The 19,796-nt window shown below is 52.4% G+C and overlaps 1 protein-coding gene across 4 annotated transcripts in view; it reads right to left on the minus strand.

Moving 5' to 3' along the window:
• MPP2 (MAGUK p55 scaffold protein 2) overlaps positions 1-17,298 on the minus strand; it is a 28,005-nt gene extending 10,707 nt beyond the window's left edge. For 2 of the 4 annotated variants that reach the window (XM_059906644.1, XM_059906645.1), the window contains exons 1-3: positions 17,285-17,298; positions 14,642-14,705; positions 9,715-9,833 (exon numbers count right to left, since the gene is read on the minus strand). In XM_059906644.1, coding sequence (XP_059762627.1) covers positions 9,715-9,833; positions 14,642-14,672 — 150 coding nt within the window. In that variant the 5' untranslated portion in view covers positions 14,673-14,705; positions 17,285-17,298. Of the gene's footprint in view, positions 1-9,714; positions 9,834-11,379; positions 11,462-14,641; positions 14,706-16,952; positions 17,017-17,284 lie in introns of those variants that run through there. The other 2 variants (XM_059906646.1, XM_059906643.1) reach the window with 2 other exon arrangements.
• Between the last annotated feature and the right edge of the window lie 2,498 nt (positions 17,299-19,796).

A 19,796-nucleotide genomic window follows, 5' to 3' on the forward strand; every position in this document is an offset into this window, starting at 1 on the left:
TACCTTGGGGCTTTTGTTTGTTTAATTGGTTTGGTTTGTTGTTTGGTTTTTTATTTAACAATATGCCCTGGAAATCACTCTATGCCGCTCTGTGGAGATCTTCCTTTATTGTTGTTATTTTTCAATCACTACATTTGCATGATTGTGTGACTGGAGTACCATAATTTATTCAACCAATCTCCATGGGTATTTAGGTTGTTTCTAATATCTTACTATCGCAAATAAAACTGCAGTGAATAGCCTTGGCATAGCTGTTCTATATCTGTGAAGAAGATCTTTCATGTAAATTTCTACAAGTCTTGCTGGGTCAAGCAGTAAATACACATGTGGTTTTGTTACATATTGACAAACTCCCCTCTGTGGGGCTTGTGCCACTTTGCCATCCCACCAGCATTAGATGAGAAACTTTCCTGAAGCCTTGCCACCAGAGTGTGTGATCAAACCTTTGAATGTCTGCCAATCACATGGATGAGAAACCATCTCTCAGTGGGGTTTGATTTGCATTTTGCTTATTATGAGTGAAACTGAGCAGCTCTTCATATGTTTAAAGGCCATCTGTATATCTTTTTCTGTGAACTGTCTGTTCATGTCTTCTGCCAATTTTTCCATCAGATCTTGTTTCTTTCTTTTTCTCACTTTTTTAAACATTCTCTATATTAGGAAAATAAGCCCTTTATCTGCAATACCTCTTGCAAATATTTACCCCCAGTTTGTCATTTGTCGTTTGACTCAGCTTATGTTTTTCTGTCAATGCAAAAAATATATATTTAATGTAGTTAAATTTATTAACATTTTATGCATCTGAATTTTGAGGCATAGTTTTTTAAAAAGGCATTCCTTACACACAGATCCATGTTTCCTTCTAGAATGTGTATGGTTTGTTTTCTCAGTCTCTGATCTTCTTGGAAGTTTATTTTCATGTACAGTATGAGGTATGGATCTACTTTGATATCTTTCCAAATGACTATCCAGGTATCCCAATACCATTTAATAAAAATCCATAAGAAAACTATTCCTTAATTTTCTATGTGTGATAATGATAGTGTGAATTTTTTTTAAGAATCTTTATCTTTTATCTATACAAATTGAAATACAGATAAAATTATGTCTGAGATTTCCTTCAAAATAATTCAGGAGAGAGAGGAGGAGGAGGTGGAGGTATGCATAAAACAAGATTGTTCATGAGGTGTTAAATGTTGAAGTAGGATAATGGATGACGGGGGTTCAAGAAACATTTTTGAAAATTTCCGTAATAGAAAGTTGTTCAAGCCCATGAGATGGGGAGATTTTAATGACATCTCATAAGGATACTCTGAGGATTTGGTGAGATGGACACAGTCCCTGGCACACAGCAGGTGCTCAATAAAGGCTCGCTCCTTTCCTGTCTTCTCTTCCCCAAACGGGCCAGGGAAGTAGCATCCCACACAGGGAGGCATATTGGCCCCACTGTCGCTAAATCATCCTCTGCTGGGGGAGCAGCATTTCAGCCTGACTCCTACAGTCTGGCTGGGCAGAGGGTTCCCTGCTGGGGAAACTGACAATTGAAGGGGCAAAGGAGTAGTACTCGGAGACCCGTTATGCCTTGATGATCCTCAGAAGCCAGAGGGCAGAGACATGCCCCAGAAGGTTCCACCAAACCCTATGTGATCTTTACTCATTAAGCTCAGCACAACCCACAGAGCAACCCTGACTCCGTTACCAGTGTCTAGACAATGCTGAGAGCCCAAGGCCCCAGGAAATGTTTCAAGAATAAACAAAGGCACTCAGGCTTGCAACCATCTCACCATGGTGACCCTGGCCAGGCTCCTTCGGGTTAATGGGAGCTAGCTCTGGCCCAGCTTACGTGAGAAGCATAGTGGTTGCCCATTTTAGCTTTAGGATCTTCTGCTCCATGAATGAGGAGGACAAGTTTCCCCAGAAGCCCTCACCTAACCAAGCAGGAAGCCAGTGTGTCTCCCATGCCTTTTACCTCCCACCTTTGACTTAATGACCCCTCCCCCTAGGCTGATCCATTCCTCCGCCTGTGGCTCCCCCCGGATGTCTTACCCACAGATGGAAGATCACAGCTCTCCAAGCCCAACCTTCATGGGCCAGAGGAAACTTTCAACCTTTAATCATTCAAATACAAAAGAAACACTACCAGCAGGCTGACCCAAACAGCTGATTGACCAATACTGAGAACACCCAACATGTGTCACAATTTGCAACATACTTTTCTGGGACTTTGGGAACTCAGAATTGGATTAATCATATCCTTGGCTCATGATGTATTCTCATCATTGGTTTGTGCACGGCTTCCTTTGAGTTGGTTGGTATTAAATTAGGTACTTTTGTAATAATACAACAAGGATCTAAGTACCCACCACTTAAACCATAAAGGAGGATCTTGACAATATCCTACATCTACTCACATGCCCCACGCACCCATCCACCCACCTCTCCCACTCAGAAACCACCATCTTGATTCCCTGTGTTCATCATGCCCTGGCTTCTCATTTTACATAGTTTTATTATATCTATATGTATTCAATATATTCCTAAAATAAATATTGTTTTTAGTTATTTTAACCTTTAAAAAAAGGGAATCGTGCTATATATGATTCCTCGAGGCCTGATTTTTTTTTTCACTTAGTATTAAGTGAAAAATTTTTTCACTTACTATTTTTTTGCAAAGATTTACTCTTATTTTTCATATTAGGTGAACACATATTCACTTAATATTAATTTTCATTTAATGTTATTTTGCTAAGATTCATTCTTTTTTCCCATATCACATTAGTTCATTCTTTTTTTTTTTTTTTTGGACCGCACCGCACAGTATGCGGGATCTTAGTTCCCTGACCAGGGATTGAACCTGCGCCCCCTGCAGTGGAAGCGTGCAGTCTTAACCGCTGGACCACCAGGGAAGTCCTAGTTCATTCACTTTAATGGCTGTATTACAGTCCATCGTGTGACTATGCCATATCTGATTCATCTCCTCTCTCCTTGAAAGGCATCTGGGTCGTTTCAGGTTTTTGCCATTCCGAACAGTACTACTATGAACATTCCAGTCTATGTCTCCTGGTGCACATGTGAGAGTTTCTCCCAGGGGGTATATACATGTCTGATGGTAAAATAACACACTTGACAGACATTCCACTTAAATGTCACAATGACCCTGTGAGATTAATAGTATCAAGGCCATTTTCCCAATAAAGTATCCGAGGCTCTAATGGGTAAAATGAATTCCTTTTCGTAGCTCATGGGTGTACAGCAGGGACTCCTGTCAAAGTTTCCTGAGCGTCCCCACAGCTGTGGTGTCACTATCTGGGCGCCTGTTTTTAGAAAGTGTGCTCTTGTACAGCACACACTACAGTATTAGAGGCACAAGGCCCCACAGCCAGGAGAGTGGTTTTGAATTTCTGTGGTAACCATTTGCTTAATTCGCCTCTGAAAAATCACCCTCAGCACAGCAGGGGCTCAAGCTCCTTATAGACCAGAAACTTGGGCCAGGTTCACACTTGGCTAATGGTAGAGCCGGCCCTTAAACCCAGATCTGCCAGCTCCCGATCCAGAGCCGGATGTAAACTGCAGATGCAGAAACGCCACACAGCCGTTCTTTGAAAATCTTTTTCCCTCTGCCTTCCCACTCCAACCTCTCTGATCAGGAGACAGAATTCTCATTTGAAGCCCAGGCTCATAATTAAGTAGTTCAAAATCTGAAAGTAGTCCAGAGTGTGGTGAGCCAGAAAGTAAAGGGACTCTTCAACCTGGATTTGGCCGTGTGATCTGCTTTGGACAACGGGACAAGAGCAAATGTGATGCAAAACAGAGGCTTGGAAAGTGCCTGGGATTGGCGGCTGGTCTTCCACGGCTGCTGAGACCACCATGTGAAGCAACCTGGGCCACCCTCCTAGAGGATGAGAGATCACACCATCCTAAACATTGCAGTCTTCCCAGCTGAGACACCAGACACGTGACTGACTACCCCATCCCAACTGAGCAAGCTCAGACCAGAAGAACCACCCAACCGATCCACAAAATCATGAGACATAAATCAAAGTTGTTTTAAGCCACTGTGCTGTGGGGTGGTTTGTTACACAGCAAAAGCTAACTGATGCGCTGGGCTCCCCACCACTGTAGCCTCTGTTTGTCATGTCCCCTGGTCAGAGTCTCCATCTTAGTGACCCTGCTGGCCCCTCATTCTTGTAAGGCCCTGCCTTGCTTTGCCAGCTCTCTCACCTCCCCCTTACCATAGGACTGGAGCCTTCCCTATGAACTCTAGTCCAATGGCCAAGACTGCATTATAACAACTCTTTATGGCTTAAAAATGCTTCCACATCCATGACCTCCCCTTATCCCGACCACAACTCTGAGAGGTAAGCATCGTTATCCCCGTTTCTCAGAAGAAATGACTGAAGCTCAGAGAGGTTCTCAGACCTACTAAAGTCACACAGCTAGCCAGTGAATCTTCTGACTCCAAACCCTGTGCTTTTTCTTCTTCATCTCATGTGGATTAGTTCACAGGCCTCCCAGCTGGCAGATGTCAGCTGGTAACAATTTACCTAAATTTCTGAATGTCACCTGCCTTTGATTTCTCACCGTGGCCTTGTCCGTTGTTGGAACACCTGTTACTGGGTCCATGTCAGAGCTCCCAGATGTCACCCACCTGCCAGGGCTGCCACCTGCTGTCTGTAGCCAACCCTCTGGATTTGTGATCTGCCTGCCAAATTTGACTTCCTTCAGAACCTGTATCTCTCTGGGTTTGTCCCCTCAGGGACCTGCTCCTCCCTGGTCCCAGATCTACCCAGTGTAGCCCCTCCCACATCATCTGCCGCATCCCTGGAGAGGAGAGTCATCAGGGTAAGGGAAGGAGGTGAATAGCTACCACATGGGGTTCCAATTGGACTCCGCTCTTGTGGGTTTCTGGGCCACCAAGCTTTTGCAGCTGGACCTTTGATCAAAGTACTTTGTCTAATAGGTTTGAAATTGATCTGTGTATACATAATCATTAAAATAGGTGAGAAAGAGGGCTTCCCTGGTGGTGCAGTGGTTGAGAATCTGCCTGCTAATGCAGGGGACACGGGTTCGAGCCCTGGTCTGGGAGGATCCCACATGCCGCGGAGCAACTGGGCCCGTGAGCCACAATTACTGAGCCTGCGCGTCTGGAGCCTGTGCTCCGCAACAAGAGAGGCCATGATAGTGAGAGGCCCATGCACTGCGATGAGGAGTGGCCCCCGCTTGCCGCAACTAGAGAAAGCCCTCACACAGAAATGAAGACCCAACACAGCCAAAAATAAAAATTAATTAATTAATTAATTAATTAATTAATTATAAAAAAGGGCAGTGACATTCCCTTGGTTGAAGGAAGCAAACTTATTTTAAAAAAAAGAAAAAAATAGGTGAGAAAGAGTAAGAAGTAGGTCCTGTTGTCCAAAGCAAGTCAAGCAGTCAAGCCCAGACTGAAGAGTAGAAACTCTCCCTTTTGATGAGAGGACTGGCAAAGTTGCATTGTAAAGGGTCACGCATAAAGGGATTGGAAAGATTTTTACTGAGCTCAGATGGGCCTTTATGGAGATTCACTTCCTGTTTGTTTCACAGCTAGATGGAGAGAAGTCACTGGGTTCCCTTAGCCCCTGAGCCTCTTACGGGGGTCTCAGCATTGAAGACATGTCCACACTACCTTCTGTTGTGTTAATGCACAACTGGAACCATTCTAGGAACTTCTTGGGAGGAAATTCTGGCCGGCTTACCCCATGAACACTTCTGGAGAAGGGAGTTTACTTATGGTCTGACACAGCACATTGGTAATTTCTCAATCAGGCAGGGGTCCCAGGACTGGGACATTGCAGGGCTCAGTGAGAAAATGACAGACTCGGGCTCCCTTAGGAGAAGAATAAACTTTCTGACAGTTCATTGCCATAGCCCTAGCACTGTGCCTGGGACTTGGTGAGCACGTCATGGATATTTGTTGAATAGAGGACGGATGACAATGACTAAGTGAAGGACAGAGCCATCCAGCCAGCAATCCCATCTTTGGCGAGCTGTCAAATGGGCTCCACGAGGCCATCAGAGAGAAATGCTATGGGGGTGGGGGTGGGAGGGTCACACTTTGGAGGGTGCTGGCTACAGGATCTTCTAACCCAGAGGTTCTGCATCCCGAGAGCCCCTCCTTATTTCACTGGCTGTCTCGCTATAGAAGCAATCGCTAGAGTGACACAGAGATGATGTGGTTTAATAAATCCAACTGTGAAGTCAGCTTTGGAAGGTTACAGATGTTGAGGTTCAAATGTGCATACTCAGCAACTCCACTGCCAAGTGTCCACCCTAGAGAAACTCTCACCCACATGCAGAAGCAGATGGATATGAGGATGTTCACGGCAGCTCTGTGCTTCACAGAGGCAAGTCCACGACACTGTGCCTGTCTCTCAGTAGGGGAACCAGTAAATGAATACGCTGGGCTCTATTCACCTATTGGAATGCCACACAACAGTTCAAATGAATCTATATCTCTACACATGTCAATAACTATATTACTTATATGAACCAGAAATCTCAAAAACCATAGCTGCTTACGTTATCATTCCATTACGCAAAGCTTAAAACCACATATAACAGGGGCACATTGTTTACATCTAAATACATGTGTGGGCAAGACAGGCACACATTCAGGGGAACGGCATCATTGACTCAAGCCAGGGGTCACCTGTGGGCAGGGGAAGCAGTGGAAATGAGGAAAAGGGGAGAGGCATTCACTGGATCATGTTTTTATTTCTTAAAAAGAAAGAGCAAGAACTAAAGCAAACATAGCCAGCATTCACATCCTGGAGGTAGGTACTCAGAGGTCTGTTATGTGCTTTTTCTACACACTCTCTTGTATTCACTCATTCAGTAAATATTCAGTGAGCACCTACTATGTGCCAGGCACTGTTCTAGGCTCTGGGGATACAGTAGCAAATCAAGCAGACATCCCTGTCCTCGAGGAGCTTGTAATCTCTCTGTATGAAACATGCATAATTCCTTGTTTTGATTTTTAACACATGAATCCAATCCTTGACCACCGAATGAGAAGCAACTTGCCTTTCTCCAGTCCCCTACAATCTGCTCAGTTTTCTCTTCCCCAGAACCTCCCACTAGCGACCCTCTCACACCTCTCATCTTCCATCATTAACGACTGCCCTTGGTCTTCAGCCATTCCACAGATGATAACATACCAGGCTGTGTCCCCGGGACACAGCATCCCCTGTAGCGAGGGGGCCTGGTCCCCTTCCATGCCCCATGTCAGGGCCGACCACAGCTGTCCTGTGACAGAGTCCCCACCCTCACCCTGTGGAAGACCCATCACCTGATTGTACCGCCCTCCCCCTCCCCGCCATCACTGTCATTGCCAACTTCCTTGTTACACTCACCACCATTCACTGGAGACCCTGGGACTGCCTCCAGTCTCCTCCCCACCCCAACACCTGTGTAGACACCCCATCTCACGAGCCCTCCATTCCTAGATGTCTCTTTTTTTTTTAATATTTATTTATTTATTTGGCTGCTCCGGGTCTTAGTTGCGGCGTGCTGGATCTTTAGTTGCGGCCTGCGGGCTCTTAGTTGCGGCATGCAGGATCTAGTTCCCTGACCAGGGATCGAACCCAGGCCCCCTGCATTGGGAGCACAGAGTCTTAACCACTGGACAACCAGGGAAGTCCCAATTCCTAGACTTCTTTAACATCGATGACCTTCCCATCCACCGCAGCCACATCCTAGATTGTCACGTCACCCCCAGAACTGTCCTCCTTGGAAATCTTTCACTTCCCAACCCTCTCTCTGACCTCGACCTTCGTTTCTTCCAGCTATACACTCTATCCCCAAATCCGGAGAGCCCCCAGGCCTTCACCTCCGTTTTCTCTCTGCCCCTCTGTCTGCTCCTGGCCACTCTCCCCTCCCCTCCCAACCTCGGCCCCAGAGGTGCTGCTCTGGACCATTCTCACCTCTCCCTGTATCTCAGCCTCCCACAGCCCCCATCCAGCACAAGCCCTGGACCAAAGCCACCCTCTGTGTCTCTGGCCTGAGTCACCCCCACCCTGGGATTGACAGTCTGGAGCCCTGTCGATCCTGCTCCCTGGCTTTGATGGGTTCCCTCTCTTCCCTTCAGTTATTAATTAGTTGAACCTTCACTTCCAAATCACCCCCTCCGCCCTGCTCCACTCAACCCCTGATCCCTGATGGCCAGCAGAAGACTGCCCGCCTCCCCTGAGAAATCTGAGCCATTAGCATGATTCCCTGCGACTCCCAGCCTTGGGAGTGCTCCTCGTCCTCCTCAGCGAAGGATCGCCCCCTCCCCAGTCTATCCTTGCTTCTAATCTCAATTGAAGGCAGCACCAGCCTCACACTTTCCCTGTGCAGAATCCCAGGGGCGTGGCTACCCGCACCCCTCACCTTCCACACCCAAATATCAAGTACTGCCAACTTACTTCCTAAATATTTCTTTCATCCTCCCCTCCCTCAAGCCCTGTTACCACAGGTCTAGTTCAGGGCCATCCCCGATGCTGGTCTCTCCAACTCCAGCCATGACCCTCCAACCATCCTCCCTGTGGCTGCCAGAGGGATGCTCCTAAAACACCTGTGTGCCGTCATCACACCCATGCTTAAAACCCACAAAAGGGGGCTTCCCTGGTGGCGCAGTGGTTGAGAATCTGCCTGCCAATGCAGGGGACACGGGTTCGAGCCCTGGTCTGGGAAGATCCCACATGCCGCGGAGCAACTAGGCTCGTGAGCCACAATTACTGATCCTGCGCGTCTGGAGCCTGTGCTCCGCAACAAGAGAGGCTGCGATGGTGAGAGGCCCGCGCACCGCAATGAAGAGTGACCCCCACTTGCCACAACTAGAGAAAGCCCTCGCACAGAAACGAAGACCCAACACAGCCATAAATAAATAAATAAATAAAACCCACAAAAGGCTCCAAGTTGCTCACAGGACATCACAGGACGATGCCCAAGCCCCAGGCATAGCCCCCAGGGCCCTTCACCAGCTGCCAACAGCTGCCAACATCTCCACAGCTCACACTCCCTGTCTCACACCTAAAGCTCCAGCCTCACGCTGACACTTGCAGCTCCTGTACACTTCTGGCTCTTTCTCACCTCTGTTTCTGCTCAAGCAACATTCCATGCCATGGAATGCCCTGCCCCTCCTCCTCATACTTCAAGACTCAGCACACATGGCCCTTCCTCCAGGAAGTCTTCCCTACCCACCCTGGGATGGGTCAGGCATCTGTCCTTTACACTCCCCAAACGCCTAGCGCATCTGCCTCTATCACTGCCGTTACCAAAGTGCTTTAGAACTTTCTGTTTTAGTGAGTCTCTCCCCCACCTGATATGTGGCAGGTGACCTTAGATAGATGTCCGCACAAAATGCCCAAAGGCAGAAAGCTAAGCAGGATGAACTCTGGAGATTCCAAAGCACAGGCATGCTCACCCCTAACCAATCATACCCTCTACAAGTTGGCAGTCACCAAACACCCATCCACGTGGGCACATCTACACACTCACCAGTCAGGCGTGGGGGCAGCCTCCCTACCTGCAGCGGCTCAGATTCATCACCTGGGCATGGATGTCCATGCATACCCCCCTCTGGGGGTCTCCGGTGCCACGTGCCCCATTCCCAGCACCCCTGTGGCTAACATCCCCCCACGCACTATGCCTCCCCAGGCACAGTGCCCTTGTGCCAGCCTCCCTGGAGCACTCTACCTTGGCCAGGGATCTCACTATAGGACTTTCCATAATGCCTCGAAGGAAGATCAGGTCCAGTTCGGCTGCCCCCGTGGCATTGGGGAGGGATCCCAGGTTGTCCAGGACTTGCTGCATGGCTGGAGGGAAGGAGCAGGCAGTGAGACACACAAGTGCCAGCTGAGCACAGGGGACCCAAACACACCACAGAAACCCTGCCCTTCTTACCCCACATCCCACAGAAGACAGCCCCTCCCCGGCAGCACATACTTCCCTGCCTGGCACTCCTGGCACTCCTTGAATGCTTGGGGCAGGGGCCCTAAGAGGGGAGGGGCAATTTCCTTGGCCTGTTCTCTAGGCCCTAGGTAATGTTAGCCTGGGCAAGTGGAAGGCTCTAGGCACCAGGAAGTGGACTCTGAGGTGGTGGGAGGGGAGAAAAGAAAGCAGGTGTCAGGTTCCAGGTTCTGCCCTAAACCAGAGAACCACAACATTCAACCTCTGGATGGGCTGAAGCCACAGGACTCAGCCACCTGCACGAGGCGGGCTCAGGGATGAGAGAAACGGTGCTTGGAGCACGTCCCTGAGTGCAAGTCAAGCAGGCAGCCATGCAGGAGGTCAGGGTCTACCCAGTATCCAGTACCAGCTGCGCCACTAATTCAGAGTGATTTTGCACTTGTCACTGTCCCTCACAGGCCTCAGTCTTTCCTTCCTGTAAAATGGGTGGATTAAACTGGTTGGTATCTACAGGTCCTTCAGCTCTGAAAGACAATGACCCAGAAGTTAATACAGATCATAGGAAGCCAAGGTTGAGGCCCAGAACACTGGTAGGAGCTGGGGAAACAGGCACCCTGGAGCTTGGGATGGTTGTGGACACCCAAGGGCAGAGGGCAGACCAAGTCATCCCAGGGATCAGCAAACCCTCAGCCTGGGAAGGGACATAAGCAAGGGCTTGAGAACACCTGAAGCTGGGCCACTGCTGAGGTCTGAGGTGGGGGCTGTCTTCCCCCACCAGCAGAGGTGGGAGCTCCTGGCTGTGGCAGGTTCTGGGGGAAGGAAGGGAGAAGCAGAGTGTGCCCAGCTGGGGGCAGAGATGGGCAGGGGGTATCATTACTCTGCCACCCTGCTACCCATGCCTACATCTGCATAACAGCCCCCAAACCGGGAAGGGGGGGGGGGTACAGTCCCTGGCAACTCTCACTGCTCTCGGCAGTGCCCCCCTCCTCCAGGACGGAATGGGGGTGGGGAGGAGGAGGCTCTGAGACTGGAGCTGGCAGCTACTGTCCAGGGACTCTTGGCCTCCCAACCTCTTCCCCCTCATCCTTCCCACCTTCTCCAGAAAAGACACCCATGCCTGCCCTCCAGACCCCTTCTGCTCAGCCCTGGGCTTGGCATTGGTCAGACACCTGCAAGGCCCTTAGTGGGCTGAGAAAGAGGCCAGGGCAGGGACCCTTCCCGCTCTGCCAGGATATCCTGGGACCCGCCCTCTCCAGTCATCCTCACACCCAGTCTGCCAGCCATCGGGAGGACTGAGCCAGGGTAGTTGGTGCCCTCAGCCCAGGCCAGCGCTCCCGGAGGGCCGCGCCCCCAGACCCTTAGGCTCCCGAGAGCCCGCTCCTAGGGACCCTCTCCAGATGCCCCAAAGCCCGCAGGACCAGCCCCCAGCCTTGCCACCCCGCCTTTCCCTACCTTCCCTCCGGAGCTCGGCTTCCTCAGAGGAGCCCAGGGATATATCCTCCAAGGAGGCCCTGCAGCCCGGGCTGCCGGCCATGGCTGCCCCCCCACCCGGCCCAGGGGTCCCGGAGTAGCCTCCACGCCGCCGCCGCCTTCCCAGCCAGAAGCTGGCAGCGCTGGAGGAGGCGGGACTCAGGGAGCGCCCGCTGCAGGGTCAGCCAATAGCAAGGCTCAGCTGTCTGACCGCCTTGCTGATTGGCCAAAGCCCCGACTGTATCAGAGAGGCGGGGAAGGGGCGGTGGGAGGGTCCTCGTCCCACGGGTGACAGGATACCCCAGTTTTAGTACCTACCACTAAAAGGGGAGGAGGCGGCTGAGAGAAGGTTTGCAGGGGGAGGGGGTTAAGCGTGCAGCCCCTTCAGGACCGGAGAGGTGCTCAGAGACCCTCCCCTCCCAGCCCAGCCGTGAGAAACCCAAGGTGGGTGGGGACTTGGCCCCGTCTTGTTCCCGCCCCCCCTCCTGCAAGTCCCTTCTCTATTACACCCCATGCCACCTCCCCTTGAGCCTTCTGACCTCTCCTCTCAGTCCCCTCTCCAAGCCCAGTTTCCTTTACAATGACCCCCTCAGGATCTAAGGAAGTCACCAAGAACGACTCTCGGTCCTCCGCCAGGAGGCTGTGGCACCACTTTGGCATGGGACAAATACCTCAAGCCCCAAATGCCTCCCCCAGCTGCTAGCCATGAAGCGGTGAGGGGGAGAAGAAGGAGGGAAAGGGGTGGCACCACTGTGGGCAGGGAAGGGCGCCCCAAGCCCTCTGACCCCACATCTCAGCAGCAGCTTCTCCCTCCCCATCTCCCAGTTGCGGTCCCCCTTGCTTAAGGGGGTGATGCCCGTGGGCAAGTCAGGCATCTTGGGGTTGGGGACACGAAAAGGTGAGGGAGCATTCACGCAGCAGAGACCAGGGGGTCCGGGGGGAGGGGGTGGGGGTGGGGGATTTGAAAGTTACCCCAGCCCAGAGCCACCATTCATTCCTCTGAGACCCTGTACCCATGAAGCCACCACTAGGCGCTGCTGCTGCCACCAGACTGCCATTCCCTGAGGAGTGACACCAGGTCACAGCACACCCCTGGTTGCCATGGCAGCAAGCAGGATTACACACTAGGACACTAACCCAGAGATTTAAAGGGACAGCTCCAACTGAAAGCCCCATATCCCAGCCTTGATTCAAAGAAAGGAGGGAACCAGCTGAAGGGGGAAGAGAGGGCAGAGCTGATGGACTGGAGTCCAGGGGTAAGCTGTCTAAACTCTCAGTCCATGCCAACACCCATGTATCTCTAACCCTCAGGAAAAGGACTCCTCCACCTTACTAGAAATAGAGTTGGGGTCTCTCTGCAAGAGGAATACACCCACACCATCTCCCTCTCTCCACAATGATAGTGGCCATATTGACACGTAGGTAAGGGTAGAAGGACCCTGCTAGCTTCACTCTCTGCAGAGCCCAAGGCAAGGATCTCTGGGGGAAAGCAGAGGGGACGGGGAGGGTGAACCTGACCTTAGAGGCAGGGGCGCAGCTGTCTATCAGGCCCATGGGAAGTGTAATGACCACCAAATGAGAAGGGGCAGAACCCACCATTAGATTTTTGAGGCCAGGAGCCAAGTCCAGCCCCAGGGCAGGCACAGAGGGCCACCTGAGGGAAAGACAAGACTCCTATGCTTTGAGTCTCCCATCACCTCTTTACAGAGGAGGAAACACAGGCTCCAAGAGGTTAAGCGGCTTGCTCCTATCCTTCTTCCTTTGAATATGGAAAGGCAAAGCAGCCCATGGCACAACACCCAAGGGAGCAGGTGCCCCAGGAGTCCTCAGAGGAAGCAGGCCCTCACACCCACCCCCTGGGCTCCACTCACTGCCCTGTCCCCCACCCCACCAGGGCCCATCAAGAGGCCTGCAGCAGGGAAACTAAATTGCTGGGCCTTCCCCTCCCTCTACACCCCTGCCAGGCACTATTAATGGGTTTACTGGACAGTCCCAGATTGAGAGGCCTTTAATCACAGGCTCAGGGATGGGCTTAATTAACCCCTAAGCAGCTTACAGAGGGGCCCAGGCAGGCTGGAGCAGCGGGGGGAGGCACTGAGCCCTCCAAGACTGCAGAAGCTGGGGGACATTGGTACAGTCCCGCCACTGCATGGAGAACAGGCCTTTCCTGGGGGACAAGGGTGTCACAGTTTAGGCTCTGGCCCACTCACAGCAGCCTTCACTTTCCTAGTTCAGTTTGTCAGAGAAGAGGAACAGGCGACTCAATCTAACCGAACTGGGGGGCCTGGAACATCTTGCAGAGGCAGCAGCAGAGCCTAGAGAGAGGGAAGGGGCTACATGGGCAGGAGGCGTGCAGGCAGGGGAAAATTCAGAGAAATCAGAGCAATACAAGAGCAGTTTACAATTGTTAGGGCCCTAAGAAAGCCTCTAGCACAGGGCACTTCACCTGGTGGGTCTCTGAATGCACTTAAGGGGACGTCCCTGAACGCCTGGAGTAGAATGCAGATTTTGTGCATAGAAGACTTTGTCTATGATGAGGACCCTCGGCTTTCATCAGATTCTCAATGGGATTCAGGACCAATACAAGTTAAAAACACTGATCTTGTCCCATCACTTCATCTTCCAGATGGGGAAACCTAGGTCCTAAAAGGGAGGTGATTGACTCAGGGTCACATGTTAATGAGGTAACAACTCAGCAGCACAGCATAATAATTGTGAATATTCTTAATGGTAATGTGCTTTCTCTGTCATAGCCTTTCCACCTCTTTACAGAAGAAGAGACGCAGGCTCCAAGAATTTAAGCAGCTTGTTCCTGAGGCTTCCTAGCTTGTCTGGGTGACCCACACCCTTGCCCTAAAACCTCCTACAGAACTAAGTCGAGGCTTCCTGACCTGGCATTCTCCACGCACAGCTTCCTGTGCCCCAGCACACACACACTCCCATCTTAGCACGTGACAGTTCACTCTACCCATCTGGTGGGCACTGCACCATGGACTTCTCCAGAGCATGCATTCCCCCGGTCTCCAGGGAGGTGAGTTGTGCTGTGTCTCCAGCCCCACCCTGGGGCAGGTGCAGCAGGGTGATAGAAGTTGCCTAAGAAATGGCTGAGCAGCTGGGTGGAGCAGCCGTGGCAGGGGGCAGTTTGTTCCTACAGGGAGCTGTGGGAGTGCCTGACTGATGCCCCCACCCTGCCTGGCACCCTCTGAACCACTGATATAAACTGACATCCCCACTCCCTTCTTACCAGACTCAGAGTTGGTGGCAGCAACTGGCATGGTGAAATCAGCAAGGGCTCTGAAATGGCTCTCCTGGAGGAAGGGAGAGAGGAGGTTGAGAGGGCACAAGGGCAAAGCAATGGGGAAGGAATTAGGAAGGGTCTCCCCCTCAGGATCACCCAACGAGGTAGGGGAGAGTGCATTGCCCTGACACTAAATGATCTCACAGTCCTGGGAGGCAGGAAGAGCAGATATTACATGCCCATTTCTCCAAGGAGGAGGAGACAGAGGATCAGGTGTTAGCTGATTTGCCCAAGGTCACAAAGCTAATAAAGAGAGCTACAATGAAAACCCAGGTTTTATGACTCAAAAAAAATTGTTTCTGCCTACCATCTGTCTTTTTTTTTTTTTTTTGAGAGAGAGAGAGAAAGGGTGGGAAAAAGTCCAGTTTGAGTCAAAAGCAGGAAAGATGGGTGTTCCCTGACTTTAAGCTCCATGGGTCAAGAACCACAGCAGTTTTATTTTGCCTCTGGATCCTAGACCTAGCGCAGTGTAAATGCTCCACAAACGTTTGTCCATCTGTCTGACAGAAATGATGTCATACATCCCCAAGGCCTCTGTTGCTTCCTCTTTCTCCCCCTGCCCCTTCTTAGCCGGAGCTGGGACAAGGAGAGCAGGGGCTCTGGGCAGAACCAGCCATGGAGTTTACAGACCCAGTTCCCATCCCAGGTCCTCCCCAAGCTGGGGTTGGATCCCTCATTATCCAGGGGAGGGTGCAGGTGGGTAACCCACCATTCTTCCTCACTTTGCCTTCCTGGGCCTGTGCTGCTGGAGAAAACCCTAATTCCTGGTTGCCTTGACAACAGGAGGCGGTGGCTCACAGCAGGGGTGGGGGAGTGCAGGGAAGCAGCTGGCAGTGCCCACTTTAGGACTGAATGCTACTGGGCCCTGGGGGTGGGGGGAGCCACAACTTCACCTCCCCCACCAAAAGGTCCCTAGAGGGACCACTACCTGATTTTAATAAAATCTTCTCTCCTCCTATCACCTTCCCAGGCCTGAGCTGGTCATCTGAGCTCAAGTAGCAGAAATTACAAAAGTGGAAGGATGGCTCCCCTTCCTCCTGGATCTGCCCCTGAGAACAAGGAAGAAAGGAGCTTTCAGGGAGAGGAAGGGCACCCCCTGTCAGGCTAGCACCCAGGCTGGGAGCAAAGCCCAGGATCCACTGTACCAGCTAGTGCGCAGGGCGCCAAACCCTGCTGTCCTATTCCTAGACAGTATCAAGGAGGGCTCCATTCCTGCCCCCTCCCAGGTCCCAAGGACCTGGAACCTGCAGCCCTCTCCTGGCTGGCGCTAATCTCCCTGACAGTTGCTGGCAAAGAGAACTCCAGATGTCCTCCTTCCCCAGAGGGTGGAAGGTGGGGAGAGGCAGGGAGGATCCTGTCCCCAGAAGTCTTGCCTAGCCTGCCTGGGTTTTCCCTCTGGGGAGTCGGTTCCCACGGCATCGGCTAGCTCTGCCCTACCCCCACCCAAGCCTCCGAGAGGGCGGGGCCCGGCTGTGCCCACAGGAGAACAGCAGTGCCAGGCAAGCCAGCCTGGCTCTGAGCCAAGGTCCGGAGCCCAGGCATCTGGGAACCCGCAACTCAGCTTCCAAAACCTTGGGCCCAGGCGCCCTCTCACCCCTACGTCCAGGCTATCCACACTACCCAGGGTCGGTAGATGATGTGGGCCCACCGAGAAAGGGGGAGGTTTGCTCCAAGCTCCGTCAATACCCGTACAAAGAGATGTAGAGGAGAAAGGTCTGACAAAGGCACTTTGAAGACCGACAGGTCGTGGGGAGGGGTAGACAGACTGGGTCTTGTGGCCGGACGGGTCTGCAAGCACCGACTGTCAGAGCGCCCCCCTGCCGCCCCAAGAGCCCAGCCCGAAAACGCTGGGCGCTAGGACCTGGGAGGAGGGGGGTGTGTTGCGAGCCATCAAAGAAGGCTCTTTGCTTGCTCGCCCGCCAGAGACTAGGGGATGAGGTCACTGAATGGCTGCGCCCCCACCCCCACCCCGTCCTCACTCTCCGCCCCCCCCTTAGTTGACCTAACTTTCTGGCCCTGGCTCCTCGCTCCTGGCACCGATCCCTTCCCAGGTCTCCAGATCCTAGCCTTGGCCCCCGACCCAGACCCGCCCCCTCTACAACCTGGGAAGCGAAGAAGCATCACACCCCCTTCCCAGGACCCCCTCCCAGGAAAGATTAAGGTGCTGGCCTCCCAAGGTGGCGGGGGAGCCAAGGGGACCAACGCAACCTCTGTCTTGCGCCCCCACCCCCGGAAGAACTAACAGCGCGGTTCTTACGTAATGCCTGGCTCCGAAGTCCCCAGAATCCGCACAGCCCCCAGAGAAGCCGACCGGACGCCCGGGCCCCTCACAGCTCACCAGCTCTGTGCCTGACGTCACTTAGGAGCCCTCGCCGCGGGGGCGGGGGCCAGCGTCAATGGGCAGCGGGGTTTGGTCTCTCTCTAGGAGCACCCGAGAAAGGGGGGTGGGGGCGGGAGGGTGAGAGGGAAGGGACTGGCCTGAGGGAAGAGGCAAGGGGAGGTGGGACGCAGAGAAAGGGCCCCAAGTGCCGTGCCAGGACGAAAAGGGCCCTCGGGTGGGTGCTGGCTCGGGGGCTGGGGGCCGCCTACCTGCGCCCGGAGAGGCCCCTAGCTCGTGGTTGCTCCAGCGCAGCCCGGCGCTCCGCGTTTATTGCTTGTCAATCGCAACCCCCGGTCTTAAAGCGGCGAGGCCTCCTCTGCGCGAAGGGGCGGAGACCGAGAGAGGAGGGGAGGGGGATACGGATGCCGCGGGACCACCCCGAGGAAAGTAGCCTTTCCGAGCAGCTAGTGGGTAGACCGGGAGGTGGTGGTTTGGGAGACACTGCACAGCCCAGGATCCACCCTCCTCCCCAACTTGCTTCCTACTCGGGGAAGCAAGGACTGGGACCTGTACCCACTAGTCCCTCGGCGCCCAGCGATCCCTTAAAAGGGCGATGGTGAAAGATTACCCGCCCCCTTCTCTCAGCTTAGACTCGCGTTCCAGTTCCAAGCGTGCCTCATGTTTCCTCATTATCCTGCTTCCCAACTGGATAAGGGAGCAGGAGGAGTTTAGGGAAGCCCCTAAAGAGCAAGAGACGCACCCCCGTAGGGCCTCGGGCTCAGGGGCAACTTTTAAGGATTCAGTGGTGGCTACCTGGATCCCAGATCCTCTAGGCGAATTTGCAAAAAAAAAGGGGGAAACGTCGAGACCCTATTTCAAGCCTGGACCGGAGAGCTGGTCCACACCTCTGTCTACGGAATACAGAACGAGGTAACCTTTCCTCAGAGTGCCATCTCAAGAAATAAAGAAACACTTAAACCCAGTTGCCCGCCTTCGCCGGGCTTCTGGCTCCACCCTAGACCTGCACTTAGTTCTGGCCTTGGAATACTGGAGGCTCAGCCCCAAGACCACCCTTCGCTAAGTGCGCGGAGCATTCGGGGCCAGCCGCAGTACTACTCTGGCCGCGGTATCCCCCAACCACTCCAGCTGCCCTCTAGAACATGCAGGGCTCCTAAGATCAGCAATGAACTGCATCCTGGAAACTTGCTTGGAAATCTCAGAAGTGGGTTTGACTTGGAAATCCATCTTGGAAGAATGGGACTGATCCCCGGGTACAGGAGACTCAGCTCGCCCCTGAGCTCTGGAGAGCATAGGTTTGAGTATAGGTAAAGGCAAGAGCCACAGAACCAGGCCAAACTCGACTGAAAACCCTGATGTTTTTCAGTGCTCTCTGCCCTTGTTACTGAGGAAGGAGAAGAACGTTGGTTAGCGACCCCAGATGGCGGGAACTGGAATTGCAGGCTTCCGTCTCCAACCAAAGAGCTTGCTGGAGCACGATGCTTCCAGCCCTCTCTTCTGCCTTCAAGCCAGAAGTTCCTCCTAATTCAATTCAGGAGGAAGTCCCTTTCCCATTATGAAGGCTACTCTCCACTCTCACCTGTCCACCTCTGGGCGGTGAATCACTTGGCTATTTGCGTTGGGTTGGGAAGTGGAAGGATCTTGAATCTCTCCAAAATATTAATTACTTCTTCTCAGTCACGTGACTATTACCCCATAGCAACACACAGCAAACTTTCAGTTTCACTCAAGATCAACAGGACAAGGTGGGATCCCAGATTTTGGCCCTCTAGGAAGGTGGAGCCCAATTCGTTACCCTTACAAGCTGCCTCCCCCCATTAGCCAGTCAACAAGCATCTCTCTTATAAGGGCCTTATAGAATGCCAGCTCCTCACATCTGTTCAGAATCTTACAATTGATATATTGTTCGATTCTCACAACAGCCCCATGAGGTTACAGAGAGGGGAGAAACATTTCCTGATACAGAGTAGGATGCTCTTATTCTGTTCCAGATAGGGTGCCAACTTCAGTGATAGTGAGTCAGATACCAGCTTCAGCGCCAGCATCAGTGATTCCTGAAAGTGGAGGTTGGGGAGGGGTGGTGTCAGACACAAAAATCACTTTCTGGCGGTATAACTGAATGTCATAACAGAGGTGTAGTAAGTGTTCTAAGCAGGGCCCCAAAGGAATGAGGGTGCTACTAGTGGGAAATAGAGTTGCTGGGGCGGGAAGCAGGTTTGAGGGGTCCACAAGGCATCCCATGGCAGTTAGGGGCTGGCCCTCTGGCGGCGGAATGGGGGAGTGGGGGGAGGAAGGGGGAGTGGGGGAGTGGGGGAGGTGGGGGGGGGGAGTGAGGGGAATGAGTCCTCTCCCTCTGGGGTCTGTATTTAGCTGTCTTCCTCCCTGTCCCCGCCCCAGAGGTCACAGTGGTGCAGGCAGTCTCTGCTTCCCCTAAAATCAAGGTTTTCCTCTGGTGGATATTCATTCCAAGGCTTTGTGATTCAAGGCACAGAAAGAAAGAAAACTCGGAGCGGGTGTTCTGAAAGGCGTTGTATTGAGTGATGTTGCACTTCCGGAGATGACCAGCAGGGGCCGCCAACAGCTATACCGAGCCTCTGTTTCTACACCCACCCACTCCGATCGATCTCTTTCCCCGACCCCTACAACTCGCCAGTCTTGTTCTGAAAGTCTTTTCTATTGGCTGTAGCTCTCAGTAAAAAAAATAAATAAATAAAATTTGGAACCGTCACTGTATGTATATTTATGTTTATATATTATATTTAT

Source organism: Balaenoptera ricei, chromosome 20 (assembly GCF_028023285.1).
Source record: "Balaenoptera ricei isolate mBalRic1 chromosome 20, mBalRic1.hap2, whole genome shotgun sequence".
In the NCBI taxonomy this organism is placed as follows: Eukaryota; Metazoa; Chordata; class Mammalia; order Artiodactyla; family Balaenopteridae; genus Balaenoptera; species Balaenoptera ricei.